The sequence below is a fragment of the Cryptomeria japonica genome, chromosome 10, assembly GCF_030272615.1.
Source record: "Cryptomeria japonica chromosome 10, Sugi_1.0, whole genome shotgun sequence".
Taxonomy (NCBI): domain Eukaryota; kingdom Viridiplantae; phylum Streptophyta; class Pinopsida; order Cupressales; family Cupressaceae; genus Cryptomeria; species Cryptomeria japonica.
In genome coordinates this window covers 171,342,947-171,368,243 of record NC_081414.1, presented here as the reverse complement: position 1 = coordinate 171,368,243, position 25,297 = coordinate 171,342,947, and the positions used below count along the sequence as shown (strand labels likewise).

The 25,297-nt window shown below is 37.8% G+C and overlaps 1 protein-coding gene across 2 annotated transcripts in view; it reads right to left on the bottom strand.

Annotated features, from left to right (window-relative positions):
* LOC131047645 (uncharacterized) overlaps positions 1-25,297 on the bottom strand; it is a 179,892-nt gene that overhangs the window by 23,420 nt on the left and 131,175 nt on the right. For both annotated transcript variants that reach the window (XM_057981432.2, XM_057981433.2), the window contains exon 8: positions 7,615-7,738. In XM_057981432.2, the coding sequence (XP_057837415.1) occupies positions 7,615-7,738 (124 nt within the window). The remainder of the gene's footprint in view (positions 1-7,614; positions 7,739-25,297) is intronic.

The window sequence follows — 25,297 nt, the reverse complement described above, 5'->3', positions numbered from 1 at the left end:
TTAGCATACCAAGCCAAAACGATTCATAACATTGCTGATTCGTGGCATTCCAAATGGCAAAAAAATGGTTTTTTGAAAAAACGTGGCTGTTGTTATAAAGCTAAAAACCAGCAATCTTAACCTCCATGTGGCGTGAAAGGTGTTTGAAAATGCATAAAAATAGGGAGGAATCCAAAACGCCTTCTATCTCCCAAAAAATCTCCACAAAAATTTGCCCAATCCTCAAAAAAAACGTTTTTCCTTGCAATTCGGGTTTTTTGGAACAAATAGCAAGTTTTAATTGCATTGAAACAATGAAAATCGGGTTTTTTGGAGGAAATAACAAGCTTAAAATTTCACTTTTTCAACATGTTAGGCAAAATCGGGATTTTTTGGCCAAATTGCAAGTTTAAAATGTCAAAAATGCACTTTATGAGCAAAATCGGGTTTTTGGAGACAAAGTGCAAGTTTTAAATTGTCACTTTTTCACTTAAAAGGCAAAATCGGGATTTTTGGAGAGAGATGCAAGTTTTATGCACTTGTAAAGGGGAAATAAAACCCCTACAACAAGTTATAACTTACTTGCACATATGTAATGGGGATTTAAAATCCCTATTACATGTAAAAACCATTAAAGTAGGGGTTTTTAGAGAGAACAACAAGTTTACTTGTAACTTAACCAAAAAATCTCTATTTTAACTAAAAAAGCCAAAAAACAATAAAAATAATAAAAACAACAAAGGGGAAATTTAAAACAAGTTACAAGTATTCATCTTTGTATAAAAGCGCACATGTAATAAGCTGAAAATTCCCCTACAAAGACCAAAACAATGGACATCATTAAAACTTGCAGTTTGAAGAAAATTCTCCACCTGCAGTCGGGATTTTAAAACCCGAAATTGAAGGAAAGACATAGCAAACGAACCCAGAATTTGACGAAATTCGAAACGTAGTTCGAGGATGGACCGAGGATTAAGCCAGGCCAAGGATTAGTCGAAATTCTGCCACGGGAAGCGTGCCAGAGAGTAAAATTTTTCATTTTTTCACAAAAATTTCATGTAATGGTCCTTCATTTTTGAGAACAAAAATGAGGACAACAAGTAGTCTCCCACCTACGATAACACTTTAAAGGCGAAATGTTGCTAGAAATTCTAAATGCCTCATTGACATCTTTCACAACTATCAATGAAGCTCACTTCATAACTTGCAAGTGCAGCACTTTGAGAAAAGGAAGATGTGTCCAAGTGCCATCATTAGGGTCAATAACACAACTGCACCAGCAATGCTGAGATTTGAAGCATTGCAGCAGTTTCAACTTGCAATCCAAAAAGCAAAAGAATGTGAAGAGTTGGCCTGAATGCAAAGAGACAAGTGGCTAAGTTTTAGAAAATAGATCTCAAACATTGATTTTCAAGAGAGAGGGGAGGGACTCTTGGAAAAAAATGGAGCTCTTGAAGAAAGAGGGGACGACAGGGTTTTTTTCACAAGGGAAAAGAGAGGCAATTTGCATGTAGCTGCCCAAAAAGTATTCGTTGCCACTTCTAATGAGTCATCATAACCGTTTGTGTAAAATCTCCATGGTTGTTTGTAACATTGTCTCTAGCTGTCTCTACCAATTCTGTTTTGCAGCATAAAACATCAACCTATAGTGTTCTATTCAAAAGCATTAAATTATTAGAGTGTTTGTTATGCAACAGAAATGCTTGACTACAGCATATTTAGCTTTTTTCTAGTTAATAAAGAAATATTAATTTATTGAATGTATTACGTGTTGATTCGGGTCCACTAAGGGAACCTAGGACATGGATGCAAGGACAGGCAGTCATTACTTTAAATTTTAAACCCCTATACTTGTCTGCACTAAATGGTATTAGAGTTGGTTTTGAATCCAATTTGTGGGCACACTCAACTTTCATAGGATTGCAATCAAAGGGATTTTATGACAGTGAGTTTTGAGTGACAAAAGTGAGAAGCGTCAACATGCCTCCCAAAAGAGTAGTCAAGAGAGGTGGTGTAGGAGTTTCCAATGTGGCAGGAAGACTGAATTAAGTTGTGGACTTGTTAAGAGTTATGCAAGTGAGGTTAGATTTTATTGAAGAGGACAAAAGAAGAGAATTTTTGGGAAGAGATGATGTGAGCGATGTAGATATGAAGAGTTGGGAGTTGAAGATTCTGAAAGAGAACATAAGCAGCAGTTAGATGCAAGAGAAGAGAGGCTCATTAGAGCTATCTCAAAAATTGGAAAGAGAAACTCAGATGGAAGTCCTATGTCTTTCAAGCACATTGAACCCTAAGTAATTAATATCCTGGCCTATAAAGATGGAGGAATACTTCAAAATTATTGACATGCCTGAGCCAATAAAAGTAAAAGTGGCTCAGACCAATTTGAAAGGTCATGTAAACAAATTGGAGGGCAATTTTTTGCCTGCAGATTATCAATTGGAATTGTTGAAGAAACTAAAGAGATTTGAGGCAAAAAAGAGCTTAGTGTGAAAGACAATGCAAAGGAATTCTAGAAGATAGCCAGAAGGTTGCAGGATACTTAAATGGACTGAGAATGAACAGAAGGGATGAGTTGAGTATGGTCTGATTGCACACTATGTGAGAAGCTTTAACAATTTGCATTTAAAAACCAAAGAGAAGATATCAAGTAGGAAAATAAATTTACCAAGAGGAAGAGGGAGGTTTAATACTGCTAGAAACAAACCACTCAATGAGAAAACTTGATAGTGGTCTGGGAGAGAATCGTATATTTCTCAAATGTCAAATCAGCAAGAAAATGGTGGAACAAGCCATGGAAGAGAAAAAGGCTGGTCATTTAGTGGAGCGTGTTTCAGATGCAGAGAACCTGGTTACCGTCCATTCCTTGTACTCACAATGGGGGTGAAATAAGATATGAAAGTAGTACACTAGTTGTGCAAGCATGTATGCAGAGTGTTATGTTGTAAACATACACACCCCATTGCAAATGGGGACCCCTCTTTTTCTAGCTTGTTAGCTTAGTGTTTTATTTAGTTGTCTTTAGCTGGGCAATAATTTTGATCTTTAAGCCTTTGGGGAAGGTAGTAATACCTTGACAGTCCAGGAAAAGTGTATTGATCAATCCTTCAAATGAGTTAGAGTGCAAGGTTTGTCCTCGAGGGGTGTGATCAAGTTAGGAATTTGAGTCCAGAATCCATGAGATCTTCAAGATCGGGAATTGAGGGCGAAATTGTGAGAGACTTCACATAGTTGTCAAAGCTGTCAAATGTTGTCAAAATGTTTTCAAGACAAGTTGTCCCGAAAGTGAAATTTTGAAATGCTAAGTGTGGATTCAGAGAGGAATTATTTTTCAAAGATGTAATAACTTGACAAGGAAAATGTTGGATTTTCCGACCTTGACAAGAGAGGAAAAAAAGGAAAATTTTGTAAAAAATCCTTCGACAAGGTTGCAATTTTTATGGAAAATCCTTGTTTAAAAATGTGAAATTCAAAATTGAAATCCAGAATTCCATGATTAAAATATGGAATTCCTAAATTCAAAGTTTAAATCTTTGTTTTGAGATAGGGAATTCCAAACTTGAGATTCAAAATCCATGATTGAAGTATGGAGTTCAAAATTTGAAATGCACAATCTCAAGTTCAAGTAAGGAAATTAAAATGTAAAATCCAAGGTTGGAACATGGATTCTCCCTCAAGTTCGAGTTTCCCTTAGGCAATTCATGGATTTTCCTTAGCAACTTTAGATGATCATTCACTTGTTCTTGCACAACATACAAATTGCACTCACTTGTCCTTGCTTGAGGTTGATATGCAACTAGGAGTTTTGGACCCTAAAGTCCTTGGAACACCTTGATTTGCGCTTGGAAAATCCTTCTCTAACCCTCAAACGCACCCTATAGTCTGAAACTACTCCTCACAAGTGCTCACATTGTCTAGGACTACCTCTCAAATGCACTCATATTGTCCATGGATACATGTAAATCCCACCAAGGGAGAGTATAGGCGATTAAGTAAAAACATCAAATACAAGTGGAATGAGTGAAAAATAAGCTAAGGTTGGCTAGGAATAGGTCAAACGTGTAAAAGCAGGAATTCATATGAATAAATGCATAAGTAGATAGAATTTTGCTTGGAAGAGGCTGCGTGCTTGACCTTATATTGATACCTCTCCTAGCATGGTAAAATTCATGAAATTAACCTAGCCGACTCGACTTGGAAGATATACAATTTCCTTCCAAGAAAAACAATTTAAAATGCAATAAAATCCAAAGAGAAAGGGCTGGCCGACCTGAATGAGGATGAAGGAAATTCAAAATTGCACATTGAAAACAAGTGAAAATGATACCTAGGTTGGCCCTCCTTAGTGGCAAATTATCGTTTCTAGATGGAGTGCCATATATGAGAAGTCTAAAACTCCATTTTCACATCATTCAGAAACAAATTCAAGAGAATTTAGGAGCAGACCTGGAGGTGCGAATTTGTGCCAAGGCAAATCGACCTAGGGAAGGTGAACTGTAGAGTAGGAAGGCGATTTACACCCTGTTTTGAGCAAATTCCTTCATCAACCTAAGTATTCTTCAGCCCTGTATCAGCATCACAGTGATATCCATGTCAAATTCCAAGCTACTAGAAATAAATCAGAATATATTAAGCCTCCTTTTTCTGGAAATTTTGTGAAAAGGGTGAAAATAAGGGTTGTTACCAGATTTTTGGAGGGTTTTGTGAAACAAATTTTTCATGAATTATTGAGGATGCCAAGGATATTGTTTCATAGGCTTCTTCAATATGAATTACAAATGCAAGAATTTGAACTTTCAGTTTTTATCATAATCTTCTTGCATTCCATTTACTTAGGGTTTCATTTTTAAATTATGATTTAAGGTATTTTCTTTGTCTTTTCAAGTTTGATGCAAGGATTGAGTGTGTGGGATGGTGGAGAAAAGATGAAGGTGAACAAGGAGAAAGATGTTTCAACAGCAACATGAAGAAGTCAAAGTCTAAATCATACAAGATGAAAAGAACTTAACAAGGAGGAGGATATCACAACCTCAGCAAGGTAACTTGGAGGACAACAATGCAAGGAAAGACAAGATTCACACTTGAAGAAGGAATTCAACATCATGATAAAGAGGGATCTTTTCAAGGATTGCTCTACAAGGATGAAGAACATTACAACATGAAGGACTCAACAAGAAAATGAGATAGGATCAACACTTCAAGATGAGGACAAAGAAGAATACTACTCTATGATGAAGGAAGTTAACATGGAGAAGTCAAGCTCAAATGTATCCAATACATTGATGAAGCTATGTCATGAAGATGAAGATGAAATGCGCAATGAAGCCCAAGGACAAAGAAATTGCAAGAAAGATAGTTTCAGAAGAGTTAATCAAAGTTAGAAACTCATCCGTTGGAGATGGAGAGACTTCTTTATGATGATATAGAAGTGGAGTTGAAACAAAGAAAGTTTACAAGATATGAAAGCTAAGGTGGTGCCTACTCATCTCCAACCAATCAAACAATTCAAGGTCAACATGTCCAGATTCATTGAACCTGACTCATCAACAAGTGGACATGTGGATGCATTGAATGAAGTGTCATCAACTACAATGTAAATTATGTCATTGAGGCTATGCTAATTTTCATCGGTCCTTTTCCTCAAAAGGATGTGCATTTAAGGACTTGTAATTTTCTCATTGGATGGTATTAAATGTGAGGTGGTGGTTGTTATAACTACCCCAACTTAGGGTTTCATTGAATTATCTTGGCCATTGATATAGAATCAATTTGGTCCCTTCATTTATAATTGAGAGCTCTATATAAGGCTAGACCTTTTCTTTGCAATAGTTAGTAGCAAGAGTAGAGTTAGAATAATAGAAGGAGGAGGAGATTAGAAATTGTTGCCAAGACCATGCTGGAATAAATACATGATTCATTGAAGATATGGTGGATCTTTGTGTGATGTTTCAACATTTTACACGGTTTCTACTTCTTAAAGTTTTAGTTGAAGTTCATTGATTTTGATGGAGAAATGTGAAAATATGTGATGAATTCCTTGGTTAATACCATTTGTAGTTTGTTGATTGCAAATTGCTTTGCATGGTTAGTCTAAACCTCATTTGGCTATAGTTCAATTGTGGATGTTCATTTGGATTGCGCTAGCATTGGGTATTTGAATGGATGTTTGCAATAACGAAAATCATTCACTACCTTTGGAGATCGCATCAGTTTTGTGTAGTTGTTGTTATCATGGTGAAGCAAAGCTTGATTTAAGGAATTTGTCTATCTAACATTATTTATTATTATCATTGTCCTTAGGTTTAGCTTAGATTCTCTAACCCTTATCCCTTTTGTCTTTTATTTGAAGTCCAAGTCAGTTTAGCATTCCAAGCCCCTTTGTGATACCAGCAAATCACATAATTTGAGCCTAACCATTGCATGTCAAGACCTGACATTGGGGACCTTGGGGTAGCCTTATTTGATCACATTGTTTAGCATTTGAGGTTTCCTTATTCAAGAGAGTATAGAATACTCGGTATTTTATTCAGCATTGTAGAGTGTCACAAAACACCCATCAACACAGAGTTTGTGGCATCACCAAAAGCATGTTGAAGAACCCAGACAAGGAGAGAACCTGCTGAGAGACATTGTATTTCCACAGTCCATGATAGGCAACATTAGATTGCTTCTGGATTAAGCTCTAATAGCTTTTGGCATTAATGTTTTAGATCATGCTCTGTGATCCATCATCAGGGAGCAGAAAAGCTTGTGATCGAAAAAAGAATAGAACCTGCTGTCAAGAAGAGTCTTTAAGAGTAAAAGGAAGGAAATATAGCAAAGAAGACATATCTTTGGGACAAACTGCAAGACAAAAGGTAAGTGCTGTAATGTTGTGATTGATAATGGAAGTACAAAAAAACTTAGCATCTACTAATTTAACGTGTGAATTTAGGTGTATACAAATATTATATCTTATTCTGGATAATTCTTCATATCACACTGGCAAATTACTTCAGGAAAGAAAATTCCAAAACAAAAGATTATGCTCATTGTAGGAGCTCGATTTGCATATCAACATATATATTTACTCTTTCAATCACTTAAACGGATATTGAAGACACTGTTAAAGCCTTAATCTTGAGTAGAATAAACTATAAAGGGTATACAATGCCAAAGAGTCTTTACATGGGGAGCCATTATTGCCACAAAACATGAGCAGAATAACAGATTTTATATACAGTGACCCCAGACACAAAAACAGATCTGTCCTTTTTTACAACCACTCATAATCTTTAAGTATAAACCATGAACCCAGGCCTAAAGAAAAGATTTGTTTCTTCTTTACATTTATCTGTAACGATGCTCTTAAGTGGTGTCACACGCTTTGAATTAAGTTAAGATCACCAAATGTATATTGTAACAACTTTTATGTAAGAGGGATCATTGTTTATGCCTTGAAATTTCAAGAACATAGATAAATAATAATATGATTGCAAACTACATCAACCATAGTATGTGTTCTAAGCTTCTATGTTGTTCTTCAGAGGCTTTACTTCCTGACTGCAGAAACCCAATTAACCTAGCACTAGTAAAGCATTCAGGACTAAAAAAAGCTTAAAAGAAGACTTTACTATACAACTGAGGCATGCATACCGCAGGGACTAGATTTGCAACAGCTGACATTGCCCAATTCCAGATAAATGGTGCAGTCCCAAAACGAGCACTGACAGTTGGTACCCCTAACACCTCATGAGCACTTCCAACCTCTGGTAAGTTCCTGTCATAATAAGAGGATGTGCTATCAGTGAAATATGCAGTTCATACAAGTAAAGTTGCAGGTTGCTAACGCTTCCTGGTAATAAATTTTTCATTTTTTAACACAGAGCCTTGGTAGCATGTGCATCAGTAAGCAAATGCATCAAAATTTCCCTCCAAGTTAAAAAAAAACTTTGGTTGAACTGCAAAAATACAGTTAAGATGGACTAGAGTAATGGAAAGCTCTCCACAGCAGAACTAGTATTGATATCAGGTAATGTAGAAGGGACTAAACAGAGTTTTGGAATTTTTAACTTTATAAGGTACACTGTTTGTGATGTGGAATTAAAATATGACCCAGTTGCTATAGTTACAGCATGTGACAGGTGAGAATTGAAAGAGAGTATTATACTAAGGACTGATATGTTAATAGGAAGATGGAACTGGTAAGAAACTAATGCGTAATATATAAGAAGATATGAAAAATATGTTTCACAGCTCAGATGTGCATGGATAATAGAGTATCTTTTATTAGTATTTTTTGGTGTTGTGTATGATGGTTATTGAGTGTCTGTTAACAACTTTATGATGAATAATAAGAGACAGGAAAGCTTCAAATGAGAATTCTTAGAATATATAATAGAAAAGTATCATGGAATTTAACTTCACACCAAAAGTACCTTAACCATAGAAAGGAGACATTCAATATATCTTGACAAGTAAAAAGTTGAAGAACTCCTTTGCATACAAAAAGTTCATTTTGATATCCAATAATGTAATTTGGTCATAGTGGAGTAGGAAGAGGAAAGGGGTGGTTGCATTTTGAATAGACATTCCCATTCAAATGGTATCAAACCCTAGAGATGACAAGGAAGCTGTGTTACAGTGAGTCAGGTATTGGTGACAGAAAATGCCAAGTTCGCATAATTATAGGTATATGGTAAAAGGATCTTCACAACAAATTAAATGGCAGCAGCTGAAAGTAAAAGCACTAGGTGTCATGTCCCCTCTTTAGCTTTGTCTAGCAGAGACATGCGAGTTAGCCTATTATGGAGTCTTGTAGGTTGGCAATGGTGGATAGAGACTCAGTCAGGATATTTAGTGTTTGGATTTGGTGTTTCTAGCAGCAGTAGACCAGTTTGGAGCAGTTCCTTGATTTTAGAAGGCAGTTCCTACATTTTAGGAGGCAGTTCCTACTTTTTAGGAGGTTGTGACAGCATCCAGGGTTGGGGTTCCATGAGACCATTCCTTGGTTTCAGTTTTAGGAGATTTGGGTGTGTTTCCTAGTTTCTAGGAGCATCCCTAGATTTTAGGGATGAGACTGCCAATTGATCCATGATTTCCGACATCAGTCACAGACAGGTGACAGGTTTCGTTTCAGACTTTTGGAGTCATTTGAGCCTTCTGCAGCTATTTGGGTTATATTTTTAATATATTTAAATATTTCCTAAGTTAGCGTTTAATTAATTAAATAAGGCTATGTTTATAGCCATTTTGGAGTAATAAGGGGTTTTTGGCTTCATCTGGATGCATATGCCCATGTGTTATAGCTCGTTGGAAGGTCTTGAACTTTTCTAAATGTTTCCCATTTGTCAGGGACCCTTTTGATGAACGGGATTCTCTTATATTAAAAAAGTGGCGTTTTCTCTATATTTGGCGACTAAAAATGAGAAATAAGACTATAAGCCTAAGCGCACTTTTCATACACTTTTAGGGTTCAAGCTAGAGGGAAGAAGTTATAAGGAGATGGTAACCTAATTATCAAGTATCTTTTACACATTTCATCTTTGATTTGGAGAATTTGCTCTGGAGAGCGATTCAGCATCTCGGACGGAAACCCCAGGGTCTTGCTTGTCTGGGATGTAGCCCCCAGCACAGTGATTATTTGGTTCTTGAATTCAGTTTTTAGTGCCTTAAAGTTGGTACGACATCTTTTCTGGAGGATTCAGTGAACAGAGTTAGGCTTCAGCGTGGAGATTGGGGTTTTCAGCTTGGCATCACCTAACAGCCGTACGACTGTACTTTGCAACCATTTCTCTTCCCACGTGAAGCTATGTAAGAGCTTTGGATGTTTGTCGCAGCCTCCTTCTTGATTATAGTATTCACTCTTCATCCAGGTTGGACTCATTGTTATTGTAATCTTCCTGGAATTGTTTGGAATCACTATCTGGATAATTATTTGATTTAAATAATCAGAAATCTGCTTGGTATGATTCTGATTTGGCTGTGTATGAACATTTATTTCCAATGCTCTTTTCATGTACTTGTTCTTCAATTATTACTTGCTGAAAAACTATCAAAAACACAAAAATAAACAAACCTTTTGCAACTTCTGTCTATTCTCTAAAACCATCAAAGGAAACATAGGAAAATATAGTTTATTAATTTAAAAACTACAGCAGATCAGCAAGGGGATCCATCAGGGATCTTTCACTAGGTGCCAAGCTGAACAGTCACACTTGTTCAACAAAATGTGATACAACTAAAAAGAAAGTCACTACACACTTATTCAACAAAGTGTAAGTACAAAACAATGACTTATTCAGTGTGTAAACAAAGAGGGCACTTGCAGTGGGAAAGCAAAGAGGGCACTTCCACTTATTCAATGCGAAAGTTAAATACAAATGTAACCACTTGTTTGGTGGGGTAAGTAAAATACATCAATGAGCATTGATCAAAACCACTAGAGGTACTACCATCCCATGTTTACAAAATAGAGTGCATATGTCCTATTACACCTTGTTTCCCCGCAATATCCCTTTGTGCCTATAGTAGGCAAAAGTGTCGTAAATAATAAATAATGTTTTGTTTTGTTAATAATGATTGGCCATGTAATGAACAATTTGTCTCCGAGTAGTTGGTAGTTTCCGATAGTTGGGCTTACACCTCAAATTTCTTCGTCTCGGAGAAAAATGCATTGATAAGGGCTTTCACCTCAAATTTCTCTCTCACAAAGAAAGATGCATTAACACAAATCTTCATGATGATGTAACTCCATCTGAAGCTCCAAGGACTTGCATCAACTTTCTGACCTCCTTGTCCAAGATTGCTTGCAACGCCTGCTTTAGAGAAATGATTTCCAGCGCACACCTCTGGCATTGTTGAGAGTTCAGGACTGTCCTCCTGGACCCCATCCCAGATCACTCTATTCAGAATAGGTTTGCGGAGCTACCAATGTCAAATCCAGATTGACTGTCTTGTGCAATTCTGTTCTCTGTGACTGAAGAGGTCTTCCAAGGTCTTAGCACTTTGCCTTGTAACACAGTAACCTTCACTTCTTCTCAGTAAGTCACAAAACTCCCTCTTGATCCCTGCCTCGAAGATTGCAAAGAAATCCTCTGGAAGTGAGCTTCCCCTCCATCTCAGAACCTTAATTCTTTTCCAAGACATGCTCTCAACTCAAGCCTTGAATCCTCGACATTTAACTCCTGTTGAAGTAACTGATTACAATGACAATCTGTAGTGATATTTTTAGTATCTTCATCTTCTTGCTGATGCAAACTCTCCATCCAAGACAGACCCGAACTTGTGCCCTCAAGAGATGTCTATAGTTATGTATCACCAACTCAACTTTATGGCAGCAAGTTGTGTCTCTAGTCTTCAGCCTGCGATGCTTCCTCACAGGATGCCTCAAGCTCTTCCTCCCTTGAATTCCTTAAGCAATCTCAAATAATTAATTCATCATTCATTTGCTTCTCGATCCAACCTGCCTTTTAAAAGGATTAATAATAGTTTATATAAAAGAAATCAAACTACAAGTGAAGTATGTAGCAAATATCATTGAAAGATCAATTAAAGAAATAATATAACTTTTGTTGATTTTGAAACATCTTTCTTTCATCTTTACTGCTCTCAAAAGTGCTAATCTCAGCACAAAAGACAATCTGATCAACTCAAATTTCTTAGACACATTATGCAGCCATCATATTCAATATAGAACTAGGCCTCTCAAGGCACCATCACAATCCATGCACATAGAGAATGGAATCGATGTGACCAACCAATCACAATCGAGATTGTTGTTCTCCTTTCATTTTTGAGTCACGCTCAGAAATCTTCACAACTCGCAATGAGTGAATAGTATCACCAAGGGATTTTATGTCAGTGATCACCACAAAAAGAAACCGCGACCTCAGCTAATCACACGATCCACATAATCGATGTCAAATAAACTGAATTTCAGCCCAGAAAGGTGATTTCAAAGATACAAGCAAGGAATACTTATCTCTTTAAAGATTCTGATAAATGCTAATCACTGTACTCAATATGATTTGGTGCTCTTACAATCAGATTAGTCCACAACCTTCCTTCTTCAGGTTCACGACTTGATCACAAGCCCATGTCTCATAATTTGTAGTGGTGGTTGGGTAAATTTGAATATGGTCGTTGACCATTCAAATTTATCGATGCACCCCTTTTCTAGCTGCAACCCACCTAGAATTGCTATACAGGTGCAACAAGCTCTATGATTCTCAGATGATGAGGACAATCAAAGATGAACCTCAGCACATCCAGACTATGCGACAGACCTCACATCCATCACCAGTGCCATCCGCAATAGTTCGAGTTCATCACGTGTCCATACTAGCAACACCCGAAGACTTGTGTTAGAAGCGGATAAGATCATTACTCACAAGCTGGAAGGCTGCGTTGAGATCCCGAGAGATAAGCGTTCTGAGCAACATTGCCATCATCATTCCTATCCTCGGTGGATTGTCATTACAGACCAGAGCAAGCATTTACAAATTCAATACAAGCAGTCTCATGGTTATCAAACCATCGAATACTGTAAGGCACGAAATTTGCACATTTGTTTGAATTCTAGATCTGGTCAATCGGGTGACAATTATTCGGAATGATTATTCCCGTGCTCTTTTAAAGATCCCGACACTCATATAAAGCATCCATGGTGGCAAAGAAATCGATCAATATGCAAATGCAATAAGGTATCAACTTCGTCGGTATTCATTACGGAGCCTGATCAACATAAGGAGCGAAATGATTTCGTGTATCATTGTTGGATGGGAATACTTCCGTTGTTACACATATCGCTAGCATAAGAAGACTCCCGACTCCTATGATTGCATCTGTAGCTTTGCCTCCATCAACGGCAATAACAATGACCAAAGACAATGAACATGACCACTAGTCATTATAGATCGACCCGTCCAACATTGAAGATGCGATGGCATATAAATTACTAAATAATTCTTAGCTGCGCCAGAGATAGTCTCTCTGCACCACCAAATTTGATCACCTAAATTCTTTCAAGAAATTTTTCAATACAAAGACCGCATCAGGAGCTATGACAACCTCCAGTTGCTATTCCTGAGAATTACGTTCTCAGATACCAAACCCAAACATAATCAATTCTTACCTATCGCCATAAAGTAAGTGCATCTCCTTCATCTCAGGTAGAATCGCCAGACTTAGTCCAATCTAATCAAATTCTCTTAAACCCGTTCTGATACCATGTTAATTTTTAAGGTCAGATTTGCAATAACTAGAAATGAAACAATGAATAGAATAACACAACAAGATACCCCACGAAAACCCTCCAACTTGAGGGAGAAAAACCCAGCAACAATATATCACTTATACAACAATTAGCTTTACAATGAGGCCAATCATAAGGCTGAAATAGTAACATCACACTTGATGCAAACTCAAAAGAAATAATATCGAACTCCTTGAAGAATAACTTTGATCTGTAATATCAAACTCTTGCTGTAGGAATTTGCTCTTCTCTTTAATGAATGGAATGTGTGTATACTGAAGTAACAAACAACAACTTCCTTTTATACATATCAATAGGATATATCTCCAAAGGATGCAACCCTCCTAGATGCAAAGTCGGCCACAATCAGATGTTATTTTATATTCAAGTTAAGCGCCCCTTCACAAGTCGACACCAATGACTAGATATAAATTACATTGTAATTAACTCATCTACAATAAAGGAATAGCCAACGGCTATATGAGTTTATTGCTGATCGTCGCTGGAAGTATGAGGCCCATGGCTATACATCAACACCATGTATGATGTGTTACAGTCTTCATCATATGAATTCCTTTTTATTGGCTTGTACAGTAGGTTGCTTTTAGCATCATACGACATATTTCTTTCATCCACATATCGCGTCAATACAAGAGGAATGTATGGCGTCAATTTAAGAACGACATACACCAACTTTCTATTTCCTAGATTTGGCAAACAAAGTCATTCTCAAGCATCAAAGTGTATGGCGAACACAAAAATATCACCTCCGAAAAATTAGTTAACTAAAAGCCAAATGAGCCTATGGTAGGAGAGGAATGATTTAGGAATAACAGTTTCATTGATCCACCCCTCCCTATTCATTCGATGAGTCGACTACCCCATTTGTCCCATTTATTTGTGGTAGAAGAGGAGTCTAGATCGACATTGATGAGTTGTAATCAATGTTGCACACTCGTCGGAATGACATAATCAATTTGATCCGAAAGAAGCAATCAATAGGAAGGTATTATGAAATAACCTGAGAGAGACATTGAAGGATCGGGGGTATGAATCATTGCCATCCTTGTCATTGACTCATTCTTATTAGGAATGTGACTGTGACTCATCAATTATGATTGGGGATGAGTATCAATCCTTACTCCCCAAGCCCCTACGACGACTATAGTATAGTAGGGCATTTGCAGAAATTAGTTCTATAGAGGTTAACTCGGAATGAACTAAAATTATTGGGGGCCCCTACTATTCTATGGGCAATCTTGCCCCCAGATATAGAGCTATTCCTCCCACTCGCTAAAGTTCGCTATCGCTCACCCTTCTCCCTATCACCCTAGGAGGGCCAACCCTTGGAGTGGATGGGAGGAGAGGTAGGTTAAATCTGGATGGTTTGAATAGTTGCCTTTGATCTACTCAATCCATTCCCCTTATCCCTATCTTTAGAGGTAGAGGCGAAAGCTTCCTACCCCTGTATTGCATTAAGGGTGAGGGCGAATGAGAGCTTCGCAATATCCCCCACCCACCTAGGCTACAGATGCCCCCCTTGCAATATGGAGGTAGGGTGGCTATGGATAGTTTGGATAGTTGACCCCCAAGTGGGGGGGAATTAATAGGAGGGTGCCAGAAGGAATTAGGATTGGTAACGTGAGATATGTCGACGACTACTCAACAGGAATTGTGGGTACCATAGAGCTCTTGAGAGGAAATTGGAAAGGTATCACCCACTTCCTACAATTTGGCCTGAATGGTTCTTCATTAGGATTCACAACCATAGCCGCACAGACTATGGTGGAATTCCTTGGTACGGTCATTCAGGAAGGGGCGACTCTTTATAGTTGGCACTCGACTGCCCAAAGGTCCAATTCTAATTTTTGGCAAGAGTTGGAGATGCATTGGAGGGCCGAGCACCGTATCCATATCATAGCTTCCCACCTACGCTCCACCATCCTTTCCATGTTGGAGGACATAGGGAGGAGTATCCCAATCCAAAGACTTCTTCTTCTCCGTTCTATGCAATGCTCATCCCTATCTCCTAGAGCAGGTTTGACATTTGCTCCCTTGAAGTAGTGCTATAGTATTGAGGCTCTCCTACCCATTATGTGCATTCCCTTGCTTGATAATACCTTGTGTACCTACCACCTGTAGAAATATTCAACGACACATTAGTAGATTGATCTTCGTGGATTGAATGGATTAGTTTCTTTTCCAAATCTTTAGTAACTAGCAATTACAATTCTAGTCCCAAAATCCATAGCTAAGTCCCAAATAACAAAGCACATAGCAAAGGTGTATATAGTTAGAGAAGCTATGATTCCCCTTGGATTCTATATCCTATGCTTTGATTTAATTCTATATCCATATCCTCTAATTCTCCTTCATATCCTCTTCGTGACTCGTCTCTTGTTGGTACCTAACTCGACTCGTATTAACTAGTTACTATATAGAGCTACTCATCTAGAGAGTGGTCGCTCATCACACACTCCTTTCTAATGCTAATGAAGCTTTTATAGCCCAACCAAGCCTATCGAAAGATGTGGTCAAGATGATCAACATCCACTATATCCACATGCAAGGTGGGAGGGAATGTAATGTCCCCATTTTGGAGGAAGAATAATTTAATTAATTTAATTAATTAAGTTGTCCCAATTAACGATATTTCTTAAGGATAGCTTAATTGATTATTTTAATTAAAAGTATTAAGTTAATTATTTATAAAGTTATCAAATAAATAAAAATTAAAAGGTAACTTTATATTTAATTAATTTAATAAAGTGACTTAAATTAATATTATATCATAAAAGTCACTTAAGTGAAATAATAATATTTTAAAATTATTTCTAGGAGCTTCTTGAAAGGCTGGAGAAAAAGTATAAAAAGTCAAGTTAAGCTTCTAATCATTGAGGATTTGATATTTGATTTTGGAGTTCTTTGTGGTGAAGGAACCAGCTTGGGTTTCTACCATTATTGGTCATTGGGAACGATACATCCCATTGATGGCATAACTGAGGTGGTGAAAGATCCTCTGAAGGGTTGCAATTGTGAGTGAAGGATGCTTCAGTCCTTCATATCTGAGTTTATTGTGGTTTGGCATCAGCATTCATGGTAGTTGATTTGGGAGAATACTTCAGCTCATTGGTGAATTGACATCCATGCTTGCATCTACATATTAAGAAGGGATAGGCGATTCCTTAGGAGCATATTGGAGGTGAATTTTGAGGAGGTTTCAGTCACTTTTCAGGTCTGATATAAGGTTCGACCAGACCTACCAGACCCCACGATTTTGCTCATAACCCCCACTTGGCATTGATTTCACCCTCTAATTGGAGCGCTCTACTCCTAAGGTGACATCGATGGTTTTTGAAGCAAGAAGGGGACTTAAAGGCTGCAAATAATCTATTCTGATCTGCACTGGAGGCATTAGTCATTTTCAAACTTTACAACAGATACAAGGAAGACCACGATTTTGCTCACAAGGGCCTATGAATGCATCGCTATCATCTTCCAGCTGGGGCGCTTCCTTTGTGAGGGCATTTTGATATCATTTGGTGCTTGAGGGGCGACTTAGAAGCTGCATATAATTTTATATAATCAGAACAGGGGCGATTTTGGAGAAGGGGTCGATTTGGCAAAACGAAAGCATAAGGTGTATCGATATTGCTTGCTTCTTCATTCTCACACCTAGGCGCTTCATCCAAGTTCATTTTGGCATTGTTTACATTGAGATTTCAGTTAAGTATGCATGAATTAACGGGCTGCCATTAGTACTCAGAAATTTCTGAATAATAGTCTATTGTAAGCCAAGAGTCTTGGCCATTGCTCAAGTGTTTTGTACTCAGTTATTTGCTTTTCAATATTAAGGAGGAATAAGGTAGCATTCAGCCAATATGTTGTTACTTCCATTAATTAGTTGCATGCCAACTGTTTGACATAATGTCACTTGGCTGTAGATGTTGATTTGTACTTGAATTCATGTATCTCTGTCCTGTAGTTTAATTAGTTTTCAAATTCAAGGATTTGCATTAATATGTTCAAACAAGCAAAAACCAAAAACTGCATCAGAATCAATAACACACAAAGTTGTGCAAAGCCTTTTATGTGTCAATAACACACAATATTATCAGTTTGAAACTCAGACCAGCAAGCTAAATGTTGCATGTGAACTGTTTGATATTATACCTTGGGACATAAACATCAAGAAAGAAATCATATTTTGGTAACAACAGGTATAAGGTTAATAGACAACTGTTTGTCAATATTCCCTACGCATTTCAGTCATATAACAATAGGGGATATTACAGGGAATTAGAGGCAGGGTAGGCAGGTGACAATATAACCCCCCACCCATGGATTGAGTGAGAATTGCTCTACTATTCATGATGGGCCAATAAGGTGAGCGGGAAACTATAATTCAGAGTGCGTGGAAAGTAAGGTGGCCCACCGATCCCAAAAAGATGTCCTCAGGGGAACAAAAAAGGTGGAAGGTCTTGACCAAGAAGTGGGCAAGACTGACCTCATTTTCTTGGGATAGAGTTGTAGGGTGGAAGAAGTGATTGGGGCCTATCGAGTCTGAACCCACCTGGGACCTAGGCTATTGCTCTTAATGCCTAGGTCATCTTATCTTACTCAACTTGAAAGAGGTAAGACTAATGAAGAGCAGGCTCTAGGGTATATTTTGGGTCTACGTCCCAGTGCGGTAGATGGATATCTAAGTTTTGATGCAAATTAATGTCTACGCCCTATTGTAGAAGAATCTGTTGAGATCTACCCCAAATGGAGATTCAGATCTTCCATTGCAAGAGACCCTTTGTGCAAATTATCATTCTGTATATTTAAAAGGGGGAGGGAACCACATGATGTAGCCCTTTTTGGATCTATTTTAGGTTCGACTCAGAAGAACCACGAATTTGGTATCGTTGATTGCCCAACTCCTCTACTATTTATAGGGTCGGATAGAAGGTTTAATGATTGCCCCAGAACAACTAGTTGGCTGGGCTTTCCAACAGGCCAACATGATGTTTCACCCACCAGGAAGACCCTGCTTTGTTTTGGAGTTCCCCGCCCATAGATATATAGGTGGTTCACGAGATATCATCTCAAACCTACAGGCCTTTGGGATACGCTCCGTAAGTACTTCACCATGCTCACTCATAAATGCCCTTGGCTGTTTTTGTTGTTGATCATTCTTCTATAACAAAATTGTAGGGGTGGAAACTATTGCCTCCCAGTACTAATCTACAGACTATACTTCATAATTAATCAGTGAATTAATAAGCCTGCTATAATAAGCTAGAATAAGGAACTATAACTACCTCCCACCCCGATCTTAGTTCCGGGCCCCTAAAGTTCAGCAACTATATCCTCTAGCATAGAATTGTAGGAACCAACCCTGTTGTGGTAGATGTCGTTGGATAAGTTTTATTACCCAGATTGTAGGCTTATTACCCTGCTTCCATAATGGCAATGTTCATGGGGCCTCTACTATTCTAAGGGGTTGTTCCCCAGCAAAGATTGATTCTCAAATATTTAGGCACTAATCCCACCCACACAATTGCTATAGAGCTATAGGTAAGTTATAGATATAGGACCACATCAGGGTATGGACTCAATTGCCTCAAGCACTGGATAAATGACCTTTTGTCGGGCACCATATATAGCGTAGTTAGACTATGAAGTAGAGGATCAACCCTACTCCATGTATAGCTCATATAATACATCCGACAACAAAATGTAATTGGTAGGAGTGGGAGTAGAATGGTAGGTGGGTTGGGGTTTAGTTGGACTATAGATAGATAGTAGGTTGGTTCCAGCACTATCTTGGATGAATGATTCATGCCTAATTTATTGTATCGGGGGGATTGAGGAGATCAATCTAATGATCGACTAGACTGAAGGGCAATCAATCTAATGACCGACTAGACTAAAGGGCAACTACATACTTTAGCTTCAGTTCTGAATCTACGACTCAAGTGGCTATCTATAGCATTAGCTCCTCTGGCACCGAGTTGGGTGGGAGGGAATAGTATAATTTCAGATATAGGGGTGGGGCTTAATTATTTTGCATCTGACTAAAGATGCACATATCACAATGACTAAAGAGATGTCCTACTATAGGCTAGGAGCCCATATCCCATAAAACATCTATAATGAGATAGTCCATACCCATGATATGAGGCAGGTGATTGTACGCACACGAGTTAGGGTTAAGTAGGCTAGGAGCAACGAGTAGGCTGCCTCCCCAATTTATAGAGTAGGGCTATAATTAGAATTTTGCAACTATATCCTCCCACCCACCCCTGTTGGGGCCCTATGATTCAAGTGGGCGGGAAACTATAGTTCCGGCTAGCCAACCCACCCTGCCTTCCTCGGTTAATTAATTTGTGTATTAATCAATCTACTAGAATAAGCAAGAATAAGCCACAAATTCAATGACATCTACCTTCTAATTAATCAGTAAATTAATCTACCAAATTAATTAGTTAATTAATAAGCCTACTAGAATAAGCATCTACCTCTTGATTAATCAACTTGCTAGAATAGGGAGGTTAATTAATCATCTTGCTAGCCCTCCTCCAAAAGCAAGGATGGTAGCACCTCTTCCAGCTCTAAATTGAGATCCAAAGCTAGTGCTAGATCACTATTGAAACCCATGAGCACCGGTAGCAAGAGAGAAGGTAGCATAGGTTGTAACACCAACAATTAACTCGAACGTCAAGCCCTCTATAATTAATCTACCACCCGGGGGGGCACACATGAATCAACATCTAAGCCAGACCGAGAGCCATTCATTGGATATCCATATCCTCTTGATTCACCGCTTGAAGCAAAAGGAAAGGCAAGAGTACAATAATGCACACAGGAAGGGTATTTAAATAGCCCGAGCTTACCTTCTTTACTCAAGACTTTTGCGGCTTAGCAAGTTCCCAGATGCAACACACTTGTTCAAGTTGAAGAGCATATGGTTATACTGAGAGGGGATGTGAATTAGTATAACAACTATTTTACCAATTTAAACTTTATCAACTACAATAGTATTATTTACTAAATTCCAACCATTATGCACATAAGAACACAATAACACAATGTTTTATGTGGAAGCCCTAATGGGAGAAAACCATGACAAATCAATGCTTTTAAATAATTCTTCTTTTACAAAGTTTGTAGGCACCAACCCCTAACTTAGTTTGTGAGCACCAACCCGCTGGAAGCACCAACTCCCACTTCTAACTTTGTAGGCACCAACAGCTACATTCACTTCGTGAGCACCAACCTCACCAATATGATGCACCGACTCTACTATTTCCATTTTCCACCTTGTCAATGTTGCTTCTACAACGGATGATAGATAGTTCAATTTCTTCTACTCATACTTATCTTTACAAGATATGTCTTCTTCAATGGATGACAAACTCTTGCAATGCCTTCATAAGATCTGATTACATAGGTCCTGTCTCTCACAAATTTAATGCAATCTTCTTTATATATTTTTCTTCTTTAAATCTGCATATACTCTTCTTACAAATCTGCTAGATAACTCCTTTTCAATGATTTTCTTTTCCATATCTTCATGTGCAGATCTGTAGGTGTAATTCTGATATATTCTCTTTGATTCCTACACACACTCATATCTTCTTCATCAAATCTACCTTATAAAAGAAATTTTATACTCTTCCATCAAATATTCTTTTCTTTACACTTGGCAGTCCTGGTGCATATGAGATATATCTTCTTTGTCACACTCTTCACACACTTTACTTTCATTCCCAATCTATATTTATATATGTCTTCTAATATATGCTTCTTCAAAAGGTTATGTCTCTCAAATAGGTCACATTTCTTTTTTTCATAAAATGCACCCTTTGTGCAAACTAAAACTTTTATTATTTTCTTTCATTAATCGCCCTTCTGAAAAATTACTTTTGCACCTTTATTAATTGCTGCCTTTATTAATCTGACAATTTTGTCTTATATGTAGCACGCAATATGAAAGAGGATCGGCCACCTCTGTAATATAAATTGCATTGCCTCTTCTCATTGGTAATTTCTTTAAACAAATCACCACGTAGACTCTGTTTTTTTGTCTTTACTCAATTTGTCCTATCCTGTTTTGTCTTACATGCCTTTTGTTTTATATGGTGACTTTCTCTTTAATATAATCGTTGATTCTTTACTTATACAAATCAGATAAAACAAATTGTCTTATTCTTATTTTGTGTGGTTTTCAAGTGATCGTTGACCTTTAATCAACTCCATGTTATGTCTTATTCATATCTTCATTATATTTGCTGTTCATTTGTTTTCTTCAGAATGATCGCTGTCTAGACTATAATTGCTTTTAATCATCATGAAATTGCTGCTCATAGGGATCTGAATTTGCCTGATAATTGCTGTGTATTGACTGAGAGAGTAGACCACCTTTTCTTTTTATATTAATTGCTGTTTGCATATAATTGCTGCTTAATGTCATCAAACAAATCGCCACTTTTATATCCAATAACTCGCTGTGCTTTGTTATCATATGTGTCTTTAACATTCTGCCTGCAATCATTTTGTATAATCATGAAATGTCTTTAGACATGGATACCAGAATTAGTTGTAGCATTCTGCCTTCTTGTCTTATATAAACTCTGTTGCTGCATTATTCATTGCTCCCTTATATGAATCTCTAACTCGTAACCATATGTCGACACATTCATCATGCTTCATTAAATAAAGTCTGCCACCTTTCTTGATTCCTGCATATGTTTTAGGTCTCTTAGTCTCTTTGACCACCTTGTATGAATTCTTAATATAATCAAGATATGTCATCTTTAATGGTTGTTTGTCTTGGGCATCAATAAAATGAGCTAGTTTAAAAACATCTCTAGAGACAAATCATCTTCTATCTTGCTCCTTGACAATAATGATAATCAAACCAACAATCTCATTCATACATCTTCTTGACATGACTTTGACATCAATGATACTTATTCCTTCATCAACAACATTCTAACAATCTGTTTTATTTATAAAGATAATTGATATCTTCTTGACATCAATGACAAAACTTTCCAACATAAGCACCACTAGGGACAGACTGAGATTGAGTAGACACTGCAGTATATATTGGCAACATTTAGCTGCCATTTAGAGAGCCAATAACGGAGCATGCAGCAGAGCCAATGGAAGAGATACAGGCAAGAGTTTCAGTTGACTGAGTGGATCCATAACACCAATGGCAAAGACAGTGGCATCCTTTCCAAGTTGAGAGCTAGCATCGAAGGCAAAGGTTGGGGAGGCAGAAGTTGAGGTAGCAGGTACAAAACCACTAGTTATAGATTATTGAGATTGAGATTAAGTGCCAGTTTATTCAGTCACCATCTGCATCTTCAGCTAAAGATCTAATTGTATATGTTGCAGGTCCCCTATTTTCAGATTCTATATGACTATGGGGTTTCCTGGGGTTGGTGGGTGGAAAAACCTTTTGTCCTCCCATCCACCCACCCACCCTAACAACATATTAATTTACCCAACTATAATTCCCACCCATCTCACTAGGGGGCATAGTCGGGGTGGGAGGCTCCATCTATTCCCTATGAACACCTGCTATCGAGGCAGGGGAAAGTACCATTTTATTATTTCTAGGGACATTTCTCCTCTCTTGAACTGCTTTCCCCATGCTTTAAAGTCACCTTCAATGCTCATGGCCATGGTGTAGGCCTGCCTCAAATCAGCAAGGTCGGGGCTGGTAAGGCACTACCGTACACTATAAGCTCTATCCTCTATAGTGGGGAGATTAGGTAGTTCGCCTTATATACATGATACCATCCACCAACTATAGATATAGGGGCAAGAAGCGAGACAACAGAGCATTGGGCTCATCCCCTACTATAGCTATAGATGGGGTATCTGTAATGTCCCCTTCTCATTAGTCCGTAGATATTCACGGGATTGGCCTATCACTTGACCCTCGTAGGCCAAGGGGATTGATTAGGGGGTCGATTTGCAGTGATTTACGGCTTCACATTTTATGTCTACTTGATTTTATGGCAGAATAAGGAAATTACACATATTGTGAGACGTGTGCACTTTAATTATAATATAATAATATTTTAAAAGTGCAATTAAATTAATGTGTAATAAAATAATAAAGTGTAACAACAGGATAAGAAGAGAATCTTCTAAAAGGAACCACATGACTGGATATGAAAAGAATAAATAGAGGAAGGTGGTTCATTGTTCATCATCAGTTGTTGTGAATATCTCTTCTTGTGTAGACTTGTGGAGCCGAGGGTTTCTGCAGACAATCATTTGGGAACGAAAACTTCCGATGATTAGCAGAACTGAGGAGGTGAGAGATCTTCCGAAGGGTTGCAGTTGAGAGAGGGAGACAAATCAGTCTTCCTAAGTGTGCTTATTGAGTTTTCTATATTTCCATGGTGGATGGGTTCATGATATTATCAGATTTTCAGATTGAAGGCCCATAGTGTATCGGTTTTGATTGAAGTAGCAAGGCGATCCTATTGGAGAACATTTTGAGGAGAGCTTGTGAGTTTGCTGTTGTAAACTGCAGGTCTGAAGCAAGTTCGTGTTCTTCTCTCCTATCCCACGATTTGGATCAGAATTCACCAATAAGTCATCAAATCAAACTTCTAAGGCCATCAATATTCTTGAAGGAGTTAGGTGATTCTATTTGAGACAATTTGCAGGTGTTTTTGTGGAAGGATTAGTGCCATATCAGTCTAAAATAAAAATCGTAGCAGTCAGCCTATACCTTCGATTTTGCTCATATCTCACTTATTTGGCATCAAATCTCATCAATGAAAATAGCGCTACATTGGTGAAGGGAAGGTGATCATTTTGGGAAGAAGATTGGAGGACTTGCAGCTGTCATTCACTAATGTATCCGACCTCCATTAGCAGCAGCAGGGGTGATTTGATAGGAGGACGAATTGACTCATTGGAGGCTCCCTAGTCCGTGGTATTGCTTGCTTCTTCAAGGTTCTATACTCCAGGCTCATTTGGAATTGTTAATTTATTGTAATCTCAGTTTGTATGCATGAGTCCATAGCTGTCACTTGTCTTCAGAAAACCTGAAAGTGTTCATTATTGAAGGACAATGTGTTTGATCATAATGCTGTCAATGTAATGTCCTATTTGAGCATCATACGAAATAAGAAAGGAAGGAGTATTTGGTTGCATCTTCATTCATGATTTTCTGAGGTTGTATGTCATTTTTTTGTCATAATGTCAGCTTGCTGTAAGTTCATGTTTGTGGGCCTAATTTTATATAATACCTCATAAGATAGTCATATATGCATTCCTAGTAAACATCCAATCAATTTTAGTCAGTAATAGTTGTTAAACCACGAGAAATATATGTTGCATGACCTCCATATTAGACTAAAAATCTCTGAGACACTCTATCAGCATAACTCACAAATACCAAACAGCATAACACGCAGATTGAAGAGTCAAGTTTTTTCAGTAAATATTCCTTGTTTTTCAGTCAAATCACTACAGGGGATATTTCAGTATCACATATATAATGGTGTGGAATCTTGCCTATCTACCTGGCACTAAACTAGACTAAACTAAACTAAACTAAACTATAGTATGGGGGTTAGGGGGTGAGTTCTAGGTCATAGGACTGGGAAAGGAGCAACTCAACCAACCCTTCTCTTCTATAGTGCACATTGATTGGAATGGCAGAAAGGATTGGCCCCTACTCTATAATATAATGGGGTCAATTCCCAATCTGAGAAGAATTAGGCGGAGAGTCTCTAGCCTACTATCTATAGGGATAGGAGCGAAGGATTGAAGATAACAGCGTAATAAGGAAATGATTTTGGATAAATGGCTCTTCCTCTCCAAGCATCTAGAGGTCTTGACAATTGCTCCTTGTCATGTTGCGAAACCATGCCAATTAGGATCTCAAGGTGTGGCAACATCTATGATGCAAGGAATCATTGACTCACATCATGATTTCTCTTTCTTCTAATTCTGATTTCGGTTCTCATATCGCGGACGTTGGTTCGTGCATTATGAAATTTTCATTATAGAAGAATTCTAATCCTACAAAGGATTGTTCACGAAACACTTATAGGGATT